Below are 18,238 nucleotides of genomic sequence, written 5' to 3'. Positions count from 1 at the left end.
TCAAAGTTTATATTGGTTCATTACAAGCTCAGCTTGGAACTTAATTGTGCGTTCTGTGTCCATTGATCTTTTAAATATTACTTGTCTGGAACGCACTGCTCCTGCTCCTCAAAAAAGAAACAGTCGCTTAGATTTCTGAGGGATGTGTATTCTAAACGTTATACAGCATTCTGAAATTAATTGGAATTGAGCACAAGCGGTCAAGCGCTCTTGTGTTCAAGCCGTATAATACAACACAATGTTTTCTGGGCGAGTTGGTACGTAGTTGTGAACGAGCAGGAAGCCAGTGAGACATGCACACGTGGACGAAGGGAAGAAGTGGACTGGATTTCAATTTTACTTCAGCTTATTTACCTGATAGTTCTGGCTGGATGAGCGCAGCACTTGTAATTACCCTCTCTCTCCCTATTTTTTTTTTTTTTCATAACTCGAGCTCCCGTCCTTATTGTGCACGTGTCTCACTGTTTTTCCCATTACAAACACAGGCATTACGCTATACATGCAAGCTAAATAAAAAATTCGGTGCCCAAGCTTCCACCATGTGAAGAAGGATGACCACCGAACCTGTGTATGTGGGCCCCTTAAAAGCGAACTGCACCTGGCATTGCAGTATCTTTGGGATCGGCCCACGTATGGGGAGTGCTTAATGCCTGCATCACCTCCGCCGTGGGTCGGCCCGGCATTGCACTGCCTTCGGGATGTTTTTCTACACGCGGACACAATAGTGGGGAAAGTAGCCCTTAACAGCTTCGCTGTAAAAAAAAATCAAGTTATGTGCATTGTTTTACGTGCCAAAGCCACGATCTGATTATGAGGCACGCCGTACGTAGTGGGGGACTCCGAAAATGTTGATAACCTGGGGTTCTTTAACGTGCACCTAAATCTAATTACACGGGTGTTCTCGCATTGCGCCCCCACTGAAACACGGCCGCCGTGGCCGGGATACGATCCCGTGACCTCGTGCTTAGCAGCCCAACACCTTAGCAATTGCGGGTCAAGCTAAATAGAGAAGTTCGTGGAAAAAATTCACCGACGATTATGATACTCCTCAATGCGCAATTTCAGTGCAGCTCTACACGTGTTTTCATCTCGCGATTTATTGGCTTGCGCGGACAATCTGTCTCGTGCAGCACTTTGCAAACGGAGCGAAGCGTTGCAAAACAAGTAACACTGAAGCCCAGCGATAGCAGTGAGCAGAGTCGGCGATTGTTGAAAACCTAATCTGCGGGGCAAGCGCGGCGACTTTTTGTACATGACTTTTCAAAGGTTCCAGGGTAATCGATGGTGCCCGCGTGGATTTGAGAAAGCACAGCCAAATTCGCGTCGCGCATACACATTACAAAAAGGCTTTGATTTTTGAAAACAGCCAACCGATAGAACTGCCGATAACATTCGAGAAACTTCTGACACATGCAGACAAAGCAGTAACCGAAGAAAGATAAAGAAGTGAACAGACGACGCGCGGTACTCTGGCGCCATTAGCGATCGTCGCAGAAGACGTCGTGTGCGGCACCAAGCACGAGACGTTCATTTGAGGGGTCACCAGACGTTTGTGCGCAAGCTCGAGTACGAGCAGACGCGAGAGAGAAAATGTGGGTTTTTTTGCGGAGGAGGTTTCTTAGCGCGTGTTGTATATTACAGAAACAACAGAAGGACGCTCCCGCCGCCGGACAAAAGCTTTAATAAATATCAACAAGTGGCCTGGCGGAAGCTACAAACTAACACCTTCCCCAACCCCTATGTATACTCCAAGGCCTACCCAGGAGTCTACACCCCCGAATGTAACCTCTGCGGGGTCACAAAGGCAGATTTAAAACACATTTTATTCGATTGCGACAATCTAAAACCGAAAAGAGAATGGCAACTCTCGAACGAGCAAGAGTGTGAGGATGCGGTGTCCAGCTCGGACCCGGCGGCTCAACTGCAGGCCGTCATCTGGGCTTTGGAAGTCGCCGACAGACAGGGCCTCACGACCATAACAGGTGGCACTAGAGGAACTGATCGTACGGCCACCTCACGCACCCTGGAAACCCATTAAAGTCAACCAAATCCTTTCTGTTGACGAAATAAAGTTGTTACCACCACCACCTAGCGAGTGTTGTAGGCGTTTGTCCCTAGGCGTGCCGGCATTGCGGAGTGGGGTCGAGTTTATTTGCGCTCGGACGCTGGCTGCCGGCCATCCATCTTCACAGAATGGAATGGTTCCTTAATTTTCTATATATTGTTATGATCGGCCTGAAATGGGAAAAGTGTGGGAAACGTTTCAGCTCGATTTCCCGGATCGAGATAATTGCCCTCATCCCCGAGAAAGCGTCACCCCTATGGATCCTGCCACGCCCTGAGCTGACACGGGTAGCTCAGGGCAATCAGCCAGACACGAATAGGAGGAGGCCGTCGACATTCCAACTTCACAAGGTGACACAAGACTGCACTCAACGCGCAGGCACTGACATCTCCATGGGCGCAACCCCAAGGAGACTTCGACTACCACAAGACCACGAGAAGTGAATGACTCTTTCTTTTGGGGACCTCTCCACCGGTTGTCACAACCATGTACAGCTTAAGCGAATACATTCTGTCTACTTTTCATCATCACGATTCCCGCCTTCGTCTCCTGATCCTTGCGGTGAAGACCTACCTCACCCTGTCAAGATCTTATCAGTACCTCGCAACATTCTTGTTATGCAGTGCTTGTAGACTTCTGCAGCACCGTGTCTTCGTGTACAAACTTCGTGCTAATCTTTTATATTGAATTTATTTATATATTTCAATACCTCTCCCTTCTGGAATGCCCGAAGGCGTTCCAGAAGGGAGTGGTGAAGAAAGACCTGAAGTACATAGTTACATGATGAAGTTACAGCGTACAATAGTCATCAACGGTATTGCAAACAGAAATATTAATGGCGTTGAAGTTGGAGGTGGTTCCAATCAGTCGCTGTCTTCGGGATGAAGAGTGAAAAAGAAAGAACAAACAAGTTAGTTTTACGAAAAGGAACGCTACTTTCTGGCTGTGGTCTGCACGTAACGAAACGATGGCTCACTTAGTAGTAGTTCACCACTCAGTCCTCATTATGGAAGATTTAATAATATAACAATAAACGGGACATCTTCCTGCGCAAGACACGGTTAGGAAGTTGTAAGAATGCTTTCATAGATGACAACTTCAAAGACGAAAATAATGACATAAAATAAAGTGCATATGTTCCGCACACATTCAATTTGGTCGATAAGGTACTCGTGACTTGTATTCCACACTGCACATGTATATTCCAACTTAGAGCATACAAATGTTTTATACAGTGTTAGTTTTAGTGATGATGGTGCCCTTGAAAAGTTGTGATGTCGGTCACATAAAATTCTGTTAGCTTTATTTATTACATAATTATTGTTATTTTGCCAGCAAAGATTTTTAACGGTTGTGTGTACTTGTACATACATATATGAAGTTACTTCGTCTAGCACAGAACCACAAATGTTATAAAAAGGAGGGTCTTTTGGAGAAATTCTCATTGACTTACGTTTTTTTTTTTTTTTTATTGAAAGGAAGATTTAGCTTGGTGGCTCCTATCTAAGCACATGGGAACGGAAAAATAGTTCTCGGAAAACAATGCACCGAATTTGAAGAGGTTTGTAGCATCTAAAGCTAGAAGTTAAAATCTAGTGACTGTAGGAAGCAGCTTTTTGTTTCGACTGCAAATTTTTTTGCAACAATTGTTGACGATCGCAAGCTTTTAAGAAACCAGAATTTCAAGTTTAGAACTCTGTAGCTCGGCTACAGAGATAAATATGGTATCACAACTTCGTTAACTAAACTTAATAATACATCTATAGCGTGCAAACTCCATGCACACAGCCCTGAAGTTGATAAGTAATATGTGAGTGAAACTTTTGAAAAGCCCTTGTAAAAGCTGAAACAAATTCACGTAAGCTGTAAATTAATATAGCAAACCTTTCCGCTTTCGATGCTCTAACGGATGCACCTTGCATAACTGCGAAATCTGTTTTTTTTTTTTTTTGTGTGTGTGTGCACAGTTACAGATATCTAAACATCGCACTTCTGTATTTTTATTTAACTTACCAGTTTTGTAACGCACTCCAGGCCTTAAATTCTCAGAAAAAACATTTCTGGGTTATTACGCGCTAAATTACACAATCACCGGCATATAACCTAATGGATGACTGAACATTACGCAAATCGCTCATATACATTAAAAAAAAGAAGGAGCCCGAGAACGGACTCTGTGGAACGTCGGAGTTAACTGAACTAGGAGAATAATCACAGTTAGGGGCCACTTATTGTGCTCTGTTAGCAATAAATTTTGAGTCCAATCTAATATGCTAGTGTTGGCGTTTAACTTAATTAATTAGTTTAAAACAAAGCAGAGTGTGATAGACAAGGACAAACACTTTGGAAAAATCAAAAAATATGCACTCTATCAGGTATACATTGTCAAGAGCGGTGTAAATATCATTAGGAAACAAGTTAAATGCACTTCACAAAAAAATCATATTTGGAAACCATGCCGACCTGGCGTGAAGAATGAGTTGGCTTAGAAAAAATAATTAGGTTTTATAGATGATGCATTCTAATATCTTATCGAATACTAGTTAGTGAAAGGTCTATAATTGAGCGAAGATTGGAATTAAACAATGACGCAACCTCACCCACCTTCCAATCGCTGGGTAAGTGGTCACAGGCTAGAGATTGCGAAAAAAGTGAATATAATTTAACAGGACATTTCAGTGTTGTTTAATAATTTCAAATTGATATTATCCAGGTCCACATAACGATGAAGCCCCTAAGTTCTTAATTAAGTGAAACGCAGCAAGCGAGTCAATTGACACTTTGTCTATAGGCGGATAAATAGGCAAACCAAATTCTGGAAAATCCGCAAGACACACTTCCAAAAAATGGTCTAACGAACATTTCATTAAATATATAGAGCAGAATACACAGGCCCGTCATCACTATTAATAGTGGTTACCTATTGAGTCACCGTCGATTCTGCGGAGCTCTTTGATGTTCCTTGTTTTAAAAGTGAAGTAAAGGTGCATACGCACTAGCGGAAAAGCGGGTTATCGGAACAGCTGCCACAATACAGGCGCGCACGTCCATAGTGCGGAGGAGGCTGCCATAGCCTTCGCCATCTCAACCACCGCTGCCGAGGTTATCCTTAGTGACTCCAAAGGCCGAGTTCCTGAACGGGCACGGAAAATTCTCAATCGTCAGACCCCCCTCAGACCAATTAAGCTCATCTGCGTGCCCGCGCACGCGGGCCATCCAGGCAACGAGATGGTCCATTCTATTGCTTCAGTAGCCATCAACCGAGCCATCCGAGGGTTGCCGAGGGCCACAAACTCCCGGCCACACCACGCGCTCCTGAGCCTCCTCACAAGTAATGTTATAAAAAGGCTCAGTAATAAATGTTTTTATTTTTTATACTCCGAGGCTACCTTCAGCAGTGGAGTACCCACTGTCCAGCTTCCTACCTCGGGTGGCTATACCTGGAATAAGAATCTACTCCCTATACCGATGCCACAGCCGGAGCCAGTCACAAAGAATACAACGCACCGCGGTAGAGTCCACAGCGCTGATTCCCGATAAATTGTCCGGAGAAGACCAGCAAGTGGTTGTTTTGGCCCCTCATAAATACCCTTCGTGTACTTTTCAGCAAGTTGCATACTGCATCAGCGCGAAGTGCAACTACTGGATGCTCTTAATCCAGTGCTTGCAACTCTCCCACCCGCAGCCTGCTCTATTCGCGCGTCCACCATGCACTGGCTCTTTGAACAACGCAGATCATCGCCTATGGAACTCCACTTTAATGTCACGGTCCCCTTCCCTCACCCCAGTGTAGGGTAGCAAACCGGACGCTCGTCTGGTTGACCTCCCTGCTTTTCCTCTCTTTGCTATCTGTCTCTCACTCCGCTCGAAATGTTTTGTCCTTCTCTACGTCTTAATACTTCCCCCGTGAATTGGGCCTGCCAGAGCTTTCTGTGTACGTTCGCACAACCCTATATACTTTTCGAAATGGCCAAGCTTCTTCACTTTACGCCGTTGTAGCGATTAGATGGAAGTGTAGAATGTCCGTTCCAATGTCGGCCAAAGTATATCGAGAAAGCCATCGACACTAGGTGATACCACACTTGAATTTTGAGCATGAAATCGGTAGTCCGTCAAAATTGTAGCTGGTCAATAAAAAGAATTGCGCAGATTGGGTCGGGAGCCTGACATTATTTCTACACCTGCCGTTCCACGCGATCTTACTACGTGGCTGTGTCATGCCACGTGCCGTTGTGTTCGAACGATCTCTTACTGTAAGCGCGATGGGTTAGAAGTGCGGCTAACCACCATAAGCCATGTACGACTTCACTGAGTGCATAATATGCAATTGATTCACTTCGAATCAGACTCATTGACTCAGCGAATGTTACATTTTACTCTTGGTGTGTTATTTAACGGGTGAGACGCTGTGTGTCTCAACCCGTTAAATTATCATCGCTCAGTGTCAAGGTCTCGGCGATCTTGAGGTACTCAACCCCAGCGGTCGCCTGGCGTTGAGCATATTCAGGCTCCTAGGAGTTGCAGATCACGACAAAGTCCATCCAAAAAGATACAGAATGTACAAATTTATTTACAGAACGTATTTACACACGCTTGTCCGAAAGTTGATATTGCACAAGGCCCTGGCTGAGCCATCACCAGGGAAGCCGATACGACGAGATAGTTCAGCTGCAGTGGTTCATGAGGTAACGAACACGGAAGCCACCCACGTGAGGGTTCGAGTCTTCGAATGCTTCTACTGGTTGCGGCGGTTCTTTCACTCCGGGACCGGAGGCCAGGTCGGGCCGTTCGACGACCGTGATTAGAGACATGTGTGGATGGAGAGGCTTGTTCTGGAAGCGAACAAAGTGATGGTTACAGCCGAGCAAGTGCACCGAACATTCGCAAATAATGCAGATAGTTGCAGAAAGCTTGAGCTAATTCAAGTGTACCGACGGCCACGCTACGTTCTGATAATTTCGCACTCAATGCCAAAAACGGGCTAAAATAGAAGATGCTTCAGCGTACCTGTAGGTTGTGCGGCACGTGTTTGATGACCGAGAAGGAGTCCTTGACAAAGCCGACTTGAGCTCCGGCGGGCTTAAGGGCTGCCAAATGTTGTTGCATCTGCTGGTGCATGGTCAGCGCAGGGTGGGACACCATCATCTGGTGGTGGGGGGGCACTCCATGGCGGCCGTCGTGGCTGACGCTCACGCCACCGTCGAAAGCGCGAGTGGCAAAGCCGGCGCCGACGCCGCTGGTGGTGCCACGGGGACGCGACGTCACCACGGAAACCGTAAACGGCAGGACCTCGGCTGTAAAAGGAGAATGGCGTCATTGGCATTGTGCATGCCGCTGGACAAAGGAGTACATCCATGTGCATATTGAAACTATATATATATATATATATATATATATATATATATATATATATATATATATATATATACCAGTGGCAATGAACAAGAACCGGTACAGACCGGTGACCTCCGAAGGACACCATTGAGTGCATGCGGACATAGATACTCACAGCTGATGGTTCCTCCCGGGAATCCCTGTCCGCAGAATCGGTCAGAGGTCACGTCTTCCACGAAGGCCCTGTTTGCGCCGCTGGGCACAAAGATGTATGCGTCCTCACAACTCCTAGCTCCTGTCAGAGGCTCAGTGCCGGCGCCCATTTGGAAGGAAGTCGGCTCGCTCGGGCTGTACTGCACCACACAAGACGACAGACGATGAAGCGCTTACTCGTTGTAAAGACTGAGTAGGGCTAAGTGATTCGTACGGACAGCGCAAAGACGTGGAACAGCACAACTGTAAAGCGATGTGATGATCCAACACATACTGCATGCATCAAAATGTAAGCACGTCTTACAGTGATTTGGCAGAAGCCTAGCTGTTTTCTGAAGCAGACGGTGTACTTGTGGTCAGCGATCAGTTGCTGCTTTAGGGCACTCGGCTGGAAGTTGAAGCTGCTGAACTCTCCCGATGGGGCCGTGAAGTATTGCAGGCACGAGTCGGGCGCTGGGAATTCAAATAAACAGGTTAACGTCATCAGAACCGCACGGAGAAATGCAGATTGTGCTCCGGCGCCAATCTAAGCGTGCACTTTCAACCTACCCTTGACTGGTGAGAGGCAGTGAACAAAGGAGATTCGGATGTGCCACTTGCGTCCCACCGGCACGTCACTGCCGATGCTGAAGCTCAGGACAGCGCGCGTTGCCTCGGACACGTCGACGTACACTACGCAGAGAACAGGGCATGTCGTTGAACACATTCAAAAGTAATACACAGCGTCACTATTAGCAGCAATGCTCCCCGCTTTCGATTAGATGTTACAACTTACTACTACTGCTTTGTTTGCACTATACATCCGGCGCCATAACTTTCGGAAAGAAATATCTAAACGACTTATTCCCGAGAACTTATTGCTCATACCTATCGTGCACACGACCTGCCCGCATGCATACTGCGCATGTGCAAACACGCTATTTTGGTGTCTACAGCAGTGTACTGCCCTTATCAGGAAATATTGATGGGCTTGCTTACTGTGCTGTCCGGCGTTCTGTCCGCAGAGGGCTGGGTACGTGGTGCTTCCCAGGCCCGTGGCGACGGTGAACACGTCGTCGTCGCAGAGGCCAGCCCGAGCTCCGGTGGCGCGGGGCGGCGCCAGAGAGAACTGCACGAAGTCTAGCCTCAGCTGGCACACCTCGCGGCCGAAGGTGACCTCGGCGCTGCACATGCCTCCACGCCGGAAGTCAGCCGGGAAGTCCGGGTTTCGGAACGACGTCATGTTGTTAGTGATAGAGCCGCCACACGACACAGCGCTGTTCACCTGCTCGGGAACTGCAAGAGAAACACGGTTTAGCGCGTGCTGAGACAGTAGCTATAACGCAATGTTTAATTGCAGTAATGATTCGGGGTGGTATTATGGATCCACGCACCTATGGAATTGTGATTCGTGCACCAGCAGACCATATTTACAATGAACTGAATCAATCGATCATCACCGAATTGTACTCACAACTTGCCACATTATCACAATATCTGAAAACGTGTGTGCTAACGGCATCTCAAGCGAAAATCCGCTCAACTCCTTTAAAAGCATCACTAAGTGCAAAATGGCGGATCGTGCTCTCACATCTCAGAGGGAAGATACCAGGAGTTCGCCCTAATCATAAGTTCCGCCATGTTTGATTATCGATGAGGTCGGCTTAGCGCTCACCCTTGCAACAGACGGTGGCCTGGAAGCAGTCGCCGGACGTGACGACAACGCCGCCGCCGTTGATGCAGTTGAAGTGCAGCATGCACGTGCCCGTCTCCATTCCTCCAGCGCCCACGCAAGGTTTGCTGTTGCCCCGGACGCGGTCCACGATGCTCTGCAAGAGCGCCGACGGGCGCGCCCAGTCGGGCATCAAGCCACCGCCAAGGGCGCTCGTGGCCACCTGCTGCGGCTTGGGTCGCCCATCATGCTTGTGCGGCGCCATCGGCATCATGGAAGCCAGCATCTGCTGCGCCTTGGGCGGCACATTGCTGGCCATCGCTCCTGCGGAAATAGCAGAGAAAGCCTAAGCTACGCGGAGGCTCTGCACTTCCCTTGAACAACCAATGACGATTTGCAATAGAAAGACTATTATTCTTTACCCACACGACTACATTTCTCCCAAGGTGGAATGCTTTCGCGAGGTTTTCGTGGAGTAGGGACGCGTTTTAAACTGCTCAACTGAAAAACAAAGGACTAAGGAAAGCGGTCAAGGACAGCGACGAGCATTTGCGGGCCCTCCCAGAGTAATTGGTTCGTACCGAAGACTAGTTTGAACAGCTGAACTGCCTGCAGTTTCTAGTTGGAAAATAAAACATTTCGCGCATGTGCAGCATTTGCAAATGGTTCACGTCATTTTTAGCTTGGGGTGAGGTACCATGGAGGTCCACCCCACCTGAAGTAATTTCGTTATTCAGACGAACAGCAGAGTGGTGCAGATTCCCGGAACACATAGGTCTGCAAATGTCAGCGCTTTTTACGATATAGCCGACGAGTTTGTCCGACGTTTGGTAACAAAAACGAAATCGGAACTGTTTGCGATTCCTGTTGCATGAACGGTTCGCAGGCTATTATTTCTTCCAGTAAAATATAGCATCCATCATTCTTTGTCGGCGGCATCGCGGAATGCTGTGTACGAGGCGTGCGTTACTTGCTCGGCACGTAAAGCACAGTTGCGCAGGATAGACAGTGGCTATGGACATTCATTGGCTACAGGGTACCACAAATAACGCCAGACCGAGCCTCTCCTTGCACACATTTCTCCACGTAGGTGAGAATAACTTGTAGCGAAAACACCATAGTTTGACTTACCCAGGGCGAAGGCCACCAAGATGGCATGGAATGTGACTAGGACAGGCTGCATGACCTGCAAGAAAAGGAATATGGATTTACAACAAATTTCAACCTGGAACCCAGCAGCAACTAACACACGTATAAACCTCGTGCTTACTGGAGAGTGCGCGACCTCGGTGAAAGCTGCCTGCAGACTGAGTCGGATGCGCTCCGCTGTTTGAAGACCTTCCCGCTGTCACGTGGTGATCGTTCCCGTGATCCTCCGCGCGAGCTTTTTCTTTCTCCAGTGAGAAAGGAGGCCTGGCGCAACGTGCCTTTTCATTGGCCAGGACCCGAGGCACGTGTTTGGTGAGGGCACAAAAGAAGCGCCAGCCCTCCCTTCATGTCCCCGCCTCCCTGCTAACATCCCCTCTCTCTATATTCTGGGGGAGACGAGGCAAGTACCTCCTCATCTCAACCTATACCCCCTCCCCTTTTATTTCTATCACCTCCTGCTATCGGGAACGAAAGGATTCGTCACTGGTTTGCTTTCCATAGCACTTTTAAAGCGAAGTTTTCTTTGCCGTTTCCTTCGACTTTGCCTTTGCTTTTCCTTCGACTGCTGCTTCCGATGCTGTCTGGCACACCCCATCGGGGGTCAGATCAGAGCGTGACCACAGTCATACAAGACTGGAGCGAGAGAGAGAGAGAGAGAGGAACGACAACTCGATAAGCTAGTTTGGACCTTTGTACCGCGTTGAATGTGCGCAATGCCCTCTGGAGCCTCCTGCCCGTCGACATCCTAGCCTCCTGACAGCTGTAATTATCCGTGACACATCCCGCCGCGCCGTGCTCCCATATGGGCTGCAGAATTGAGCGTATTTTCCCTCTCCCAAATCACGAAGAAGAAGAAGACACATCCCAAAGCACTGGAGAAATTGCAGCCCTTACCATAAACCAGCGTGCTAAGGCGAGGAAACCCTGCTACCATAGACATGTCAGCGCTCGTGTGCAAAGGGGACACTCTTAATTTCAAAGTAAGGTGCAAGACGTGCTTGCACGTGCGTACTATTTCTGAAAAATAAGTACCATGCAAATTTGTAAAGCGGACAACCTAGGCAGGGCGTGCGGAAGCAGGGCTGCATTAATAGAGTGTTTTAGTTGAGCGTCTTTACGGTACGCTCCGCTCCGAGCGGCCCCGCTAAGCCACAGCGGAGCGGCGGGCGATTTTCACGTTTTAGTTGCACGTTTAGCGTAGCGGAGCGGACCTTTCGTAGTTGCAGCGCCCCCTGGCTAAATTCATGGTAATGAAAGAAAATAAAAACACTTTATGATCACTCTTATACCGTAAAACGTATATATGTATATATATAACTTGTTTCTCCATGAAGTATCTAGACGTGCGCTTGTAATGCGTTACCGGTCCATTTTATCCAATGGAAAATAAAGCGCCGTCTTGGGGAACGCCACGTGTTAGCCAGCGCGCTTGCTTTCGGCATCCAATCCAATGCGTTCGGACGCCAACGCTAGCCAAAGTGCTGCGCGGCACGCTCCGCTCAGGCAGCTTCTAAGCGGACCGTGTTCCTCGCTCCGCTATCCCGCTTACGGCTAAGCGGACGGCGCATGCGCATTCGCGCTTCCGCTCCGCTTAACTGCTTAGCGGAGCGTAAATACGCTCAACTAAAACACTCTAATATGCCCACCTTCGTCACCACGGAAGCGGTCACACGTCAACTGCGTATTCGAAATAAAGCGAAGTGAAGGTCGTAAAAAAATCATCCTGGCCGCGGCATCCATTTTTCGACCGAAGGGAAATACAAAAAACACTAGTACACTCAGAAAAACAACGGGGCGTCAAAATTAATTCGGAGTGCGCCACTACGGCGTGCCTCATAATCCGCTAATTACCGTCAATCAAAGCAACAGAAAAGAAAGCTTCGCTTACATCGATTCCCACAGTGCGTCGGATCCGCATATTTTTTTTTTTCATTTCTGTTTCTTTGGGCGTTTCTCAAAGGATGTGCTTTCGCGCACTCTTTTTCTCACGTATTATTTCTTCAGGTGTGTTCTTTTGCTGGATTATAAGCTACCAGTCCAGATGCCTCTTTATATCCTTTCTGTGATATTACAATAAAATATTTCATATTTATGAAGTGGGGCAATAATTTCAGAAGAAACAAAAAAGGGTTTCAGCGCTTTCTCACGAGTGAAATTTCATTTTTTTTACTCACAAGTAAAATGCACCTGTAACAAATGTAAACGCATGAAAAAAAATATGCGCGCCGTGCAAGTAATCTGCGATTCTTGCTGCATTATTTGGTTTTGCTTGTTTCCTGCTTGCAAGTACGCAATCAAATTTCCATACTGCTCCTGTCCAACCTTCTTGGCTGGGTCGTCTCTGTTGTCGCTTCCGACAGTAATGCACAAATCGCTGCATGCCCGCAAGCCAAGGCCTAAGGGTTTAGCACCCGGAAGCTATACGCATGAGAGCGCAGTGGCGGTGAACTGACAGATACCGCAGCTTTAAATAAAATAAACACCGGCGGCACGGGCTCGAACCCCGGCCGCGGCAGCCGCATTTCGATGGGGGCGAAATACAAGAACGCTCAAGTACCGTGCGTTTGGGTGCACGTTAAACAACCCCAGGTGGTCAAAATTAACCCGTAATCCCCCACTACGGCGCGTTTCATAATCATGTCCTTGTTTTGCACGTAAAAGCTCCGAAGTTAATGCTTAATAGAATAAAAATGACGGCGCTCACTTTTTTCGCCGCATTTAAGGAAACATGGCTTCGACGTTTTTCTTGGGTTTTCCCAACATTAAACTTTTGTCAATGATACGACAGGGCGCTTTGTCCCAACCTTATGCGACCATAATCCAGAATTTGAGCAAATCAAAATGCGGGCCTCGACGCTTTTTAGCTATAAGAAGCAGCAACTCTTCAAATACAACGAGGCCCTTATGTAGGGCCCTTGTGGACGAAATAAATGATGATCACTCCGTTAAGAATGATCTGGACGAAAGTCGGTTTTTCGTTGCCTTGAGACTGGTGGAAGATAAAACCACGTGAAAGAGTAAAGTGGTGTGATATCGTATGTTTATTAAATTAACATGCTTTCAACCACGTCTATTTTTTTCAACGAGGCAGTTGGCAATCTCGTGGCGGATCAGGAGTTTTACATTTCTGAAGCATTCTTTTGCCCCAGGATTTCTCGGGGTTGCTGTCAGCTAGCTCCGGGGCTGGTTGCTATCTGGGTAAATACATTTGTTGATAAATGCAATAATAATAATAATAATAATAATAATAATAAGTTTATTTGACCACCACGTCATACGTGATGATGCAGGGGGACCGAAGTAAAAGTTGGCTTTCAACAGCTTGACAGGGCAACGCCCCCCCCCCCCCCCCCCCCCACCTCTTTGGCAGTAGCATACAAAGTGAGATAGAAGTGGTTCTTCAAGAGAAAAAGAAAGTTTGACACTATTTTGAGGGAAAAAGAAAATGTCCAGAAAAAAAAGCAGTACTCGCTGCCATCACACTGCACTACAGAAAATATAAACCTGCTATATAAAGGCTGCAGCTGGCACATGTTTTAAAAATAATAAAACCATACATACATGGCAAAGAAAATAAAGTATTCTAATAATTTACACAATGCAATGACATGGCAAAGACACTTTGACAGCAAACATAGCAATAATGTCTAGTAACACCATAATTCTGCAAAGCAATTGGACTTCCGTCCCATAAAGAAATAACCAAGAAAAGTCTAAGAAAGAAAGCAAAGAGTTTCTGAAATGTAACACATAGGGGTGTTATATCCTGTTTCAATTAGTCATCACGAAGCCTTGGGAGCCAGCGTTCTAACGTTTGTAGATCATACGTTGTCCGGAATGTTTTAATTTCCCACTCTTGTTTTCCTGTTTTCTTGTTTCGCCTTTTCAGGCATGAAAGATTTTGAATAAAACATGTTTTATTTAACAGAATGTGTTGATGGGCAAGTTGTTTCATTGTATTTGGAAAGATTGTCTGCGCTTTGTAGACGATCACAAGGAAGAAGACAGGACAGGCGCAAACTAACAACTGAGGTTTATTCGAGGGAAACACTTAAATATGTGATCTTCCTTGTGATCGTCTACAAAGCGCATACATTCTTTCCAAATGTTTTGTTTAGATATTCCTGTTTAAGTGTTTGACTGAGGCGATAGTCATAGATTTTTTGTTACTGGAATAATTTTGTATTCTAAAAATATTTATCTTGTGTGATGTAACCTTGGTAATTTCTTGACAGTCCGCATTGTTTTTTTTTTTTGAAATGCAGGTAATTAGTTCAGATTTTCCGGTGTTGTACTTTACCAGATAAGGCTACAATAGTTAAGGCGAGAATGAAATAAAGAGTAATAAACTAACAGCATAGCACACGACGGTAAAATTTCACTGTTGCGACAGAGTAGACCAATCATTTGCGACAATTTAGGAGTAACGTTGGCTACATGATCGTCCCAGGACATCCACTGGTTAAACACGATGCCTAGGGTAATTTGAACTGTGGTGCTATTTCCATGTAAACTATATTTGTTTTGTCAAAGTAACTTGTTTATTCCTGGTCCGAAAGATAGTTGCTTTTGTTTTGTTCACATTACTTTGCGATGCATTTTTTGTGTCCATTTGTATAGGTGTTCGAGCATGCAGTTTGCTGTATCTATTAAGCCTTTGGCATTTTCACCAGCTAAGAATATGCTTGTATCATCTTCGTATATAACAAATTTTGCAAGGGGAAGTACATTGATGATGTCGTTAATACAACGTTTGAAAAGAAAAGGACCGAGTATACTTCCTTGCGGAACATCGCAGCAAACAGGGTGAGTTTGTGACACTAAAAGCCTGTCGGCGATATTTTATATACGATTTGGTTATCGATGCGGCGTGCCCGCGTAAACCACAGAGTACAACCTTCGGGATAATTAATTGATGATTTATAAGCTCAAACGCCTTTGTAATATCAATAACCATACCTAAGACTGTCCTGTTCTGTTCAAATTGTTTTAGTATATATTACTTCTGCTCTAAGGGTGCGAATTCTGTTGAAAGGTGCTTTCAAAACCCATATTGTGATTTGGTGAGCATTTGATCTTTAGATTCAAATTCTGCACTCTGTTTGTCAAAAGCTTTTTCTGATACCTTTGCGAATATTGGAAATATTGATATTGGGCGGTAATTGCCTAACTGGTTCCTATCACCCTTCTTGAAAAGAACAGAACAGGGGGCGATTTGCTTTCCATACGGCAAGACCGCATTTGCAATGCATAGATTAATGATGTGAGTGATGTAGAGCAAAATAATGTCGAGAATTGATCTTATGGGCCGTAACTGTACTCCATCTATATCACACGGGGGACTATATTGAGCTCTATGAAAATAATCATTACTACGACTTCATTCACGGGATTAAGATATATCGTAAGATAAAGGTTATATCTGGGCCAAACACAAATACCAGCAAACGGGCTTATATAACCCTTGGATGACTTACCGACAAAGTAGTGCCAATAGACGTACTTGTGCTTTCCGTAATACACAAAATTCTTACATAAAACCTAAACATATAGTGTCGGCTGATCGTCATTCGTGGCCAGACCTCCAGAACGGGCATGTGCTACTGTTACACAATTCATAAATGTTGCTTGATACGTGTTGTACTTCCCTATAATTCTTCTCTTGACGGATACGATGGGTTGCCTTCGTTCTCGTGACATCGCTGCGTCATACGGTGCATCTGACCGATTTGGTGTTTGCGTTTTAGCATAGTTTGTGATGGGTGCGGTGCACAGAAAAAAAAAATTGCATAAATGTCAAGTTCTGACCTTTGTGCTGGATAAGCGGGAACATTTCCTGAGATTATGCGTTGCATAGGATGAAAGTAAGTGCAAGCCGCTTAGTAAAGCTTCGCTTCACTTGGATTCCAACATGAGCATTGGGCAGCAAATCTCCACGATGTGGCTGCAGCTTACAGCGAACTCACAGGGATTTGAAAAAGAGCCGCTGCAAGAAATGTGTTCATTATATCACGTGATTTTCTTCACGTGAGTGCCTAAAAGCTGTACCCGGTTGTCAACCTCGTCAGATGTTACACACGAGAAAAGGGACGGCGCCATAAATAACAAACGCAGCCATTCTATTTCCAAGCAATTTGATCCCCCTCGATTATGAGCTAATACATTATGCACACAATTACAGGGCAGCATTAAACTCTAACCTACACAAGCACATATTTTTTAATTTTCATGTAGGCTGGCGCTCGAAAACAGCCCGGTCAAGCCGCACGTCAGCCTGAGGTTGCGGGATGAAATCCCAGCCGCGGCGGCCACGTTTCTATAGGGGCTAAGTGCAAAAACGCCCGTGCATTGGGAGCATAGGGTGCAAATACTTGCATTGGGTGCACGTTAAAAAATATCAGGTGGTCAAAATTAATTCGGAGCCCCCTACTACGGCGTGCCTCATAATCATGGTTTTGGCACGTAAAACTCAGAACTTATTTTTGTATGTGTGTTTTTCAAGCAGTACGTGTTTTGTTTTGCACGTGTGTGACTCTGAAGGCCTAATGGTGGTGACTAATCAGGATGCGATCCCTGTGACAGAGCAAGTGCGTCAAAGTTCATTTGTGTGAGCCTATTATCATGCGTCTTTCGTTGCATGTGGCAGCCACATGGCCAGTCACGCATGCCACGTGGCAAATTACGGATGCCACGTGGCAAGTCACGTGGGTAGGTCTCATCATAAGAAGCCAACAAACATTGACACCAAGGACAACATAGGAGAAATTACTTGTGCTTAATAAATGAAATGAAGAAATGATAAATTAATGGTCTCGTGCTTTCTGGAGCTACCCCGTGGTGTAATTGGCAATTTTCTTCGTCACGATCATTTTTGAATCCCTTTGCAAGCTCGTCAAATAGTGTGTTGACTCATAATATTAGTCAACGCTATTGAAGCCATTTACACATTGAACAACATCATCCGCAGCAGATCCGTAGTGACATAACATAATTTAATGGGAGTACTAAGTGCTGGCGCTTACGATATCACATTGGCAAGTAAAACCCCAAAATTAAATTCTTTTGTTTAGATTTACATTATCACTAGACGGCATCAGAGGCAAGCTTTTCGTTCTATGTTTAAGTCAGTGGTACATATCTGTAGAATCCGTACACGAGGTACATACTTCAACGATACAGTTTTATACCGAGCGCTCCAAAGGTAACCGGCAAACTTCATTTTCAAGGACAGACTATAGTCATGACGAACGATGAAACATATGTTACTACGTATACCAAACACTTTGTGATTTCTTAAAAGAACATTTCATCACGTGGTTGGTTAGCTTCAGCATATTGTTGATGAGTGCTTTGTTGTCCTTTTTAGTCACGTATATTTATGGTACCTTAAATTTGTGCTCGTAATATTCGCTACTGTATCGTTATTTATTGAATAGATTGTAACACAAGCTATTGCTTTCTGCATACTTCTACCTCTGCGTTCAATGTAGGCCTCCGTCAATCCATCTATGGCTTTTGGCATCCTTACTTTTTATGCTGGAATATGAAATAAAGTGACTGCGACTAAGCTCGGCGCTTCAACGACGAATGTAGTATGTGGACGTGAGTTGTGCGGGGTAGCTAACTTACAGGAATCTGGAAAGGCCCATTGCACTTATTAATTTTCCATGTACAATAAGATTCCCGCTCGAGTTTCATGTCAGGTTAGGCGTCATCCACGCCCAGCTAAAGCATATCATCCCTTCATTGTTCGCCAGCTCGCGGGGCCCTTCCCATCTAGGCCACGTGGTTAGCAGGGAAGCTCGATTTGGAACAGCGGTCCGTAC

General features: G+C 45.8%; 2 protein-coding genes across 2 annotated transcripts in view; one reads left to right on the top strand and one right to left on the bottom strand.

Moving 5' to 3' along the window:
* Positions 1-18,238, top strand: part of LOC126545156 (uncharacterized) — a 65,930-nt gene that overhangs the window by 30,911 nt on the left and 16,781 nt on the right. The gene's annotated exons all lie outside the window — the stretch shown is intronic.
* LOC126545165 (uncharacterized) lies at positions 6,608-10,580 on the bottom strand. Its single transcript, XM_072284858.1, has 9 exons — positions 10,534-10,580; positions 10,395-10,449; positions 9,267-9,587; positions 8,591-8,887; positions 8,162-8,284; positions 7,917-8,065; positions 7,575-7,752; positions 7,073-7,359; positions 6,608-6,897 (listed from the first exon to the last, which is right to left on the bottom strand). The coding sequence occupies exons 2-9, from the start codon at positions 10,444-10,446 to the stop codon at positions 6,730-6,732; spliced, it is 1,575 nt and encodes a 524-aa protein (XP_072140959.1). The 5' UTR covers positions 10,447-10,449; positions 10,534-10,580; the 3' UTR covers positions 6,608-6,729.

This window comes from Dermacentor andersoni, chromosome 10, assembly GCF_023375885.2.
Source record: "Dermacentor andersoni chromosome 10, qqDerAnde1_hic_scaffold, whole genome shotgun sequence".
In the NCBI taxonomy this organism is placed as follows: domain Eukaryota; kingdom Metazoa; phylum Arthropoda; class Arachnida; order Ixodida; family Ixodidae; genus Dermacentor; species Dermacentor andersoni.
Note: the sequence above shows the minus strand (reverse complement) of the source record. Positions and strands in the feature narration are given on the sequence as shown.

Excerpts from the sequence above, each read along its gene's own strand:
- LOC126545165 (XM_072284858.1), bottom strand. The coding sequence starts at position 10,446 with ATGCAGCCTGTCCTAGTCACATTCCATGCCATCTTGGTGGCCTTCGCC. Across the intron at positions 7,360-7,574 it reads CCCGGGAGGAACCATCAGCT|CCGAGGTCCTGCCGTTTACG; the intron begins GTGAGTATCTAT and ends CTCCTTTTACAG. Across the intron at positions 6,898-7,072 it reads ACGTGCCGCACAACCTACAG|AACAAGCCTCTCCATCCACA; the intron begins GTACGCTGAAGC and ends GTTCGCTTCCAG.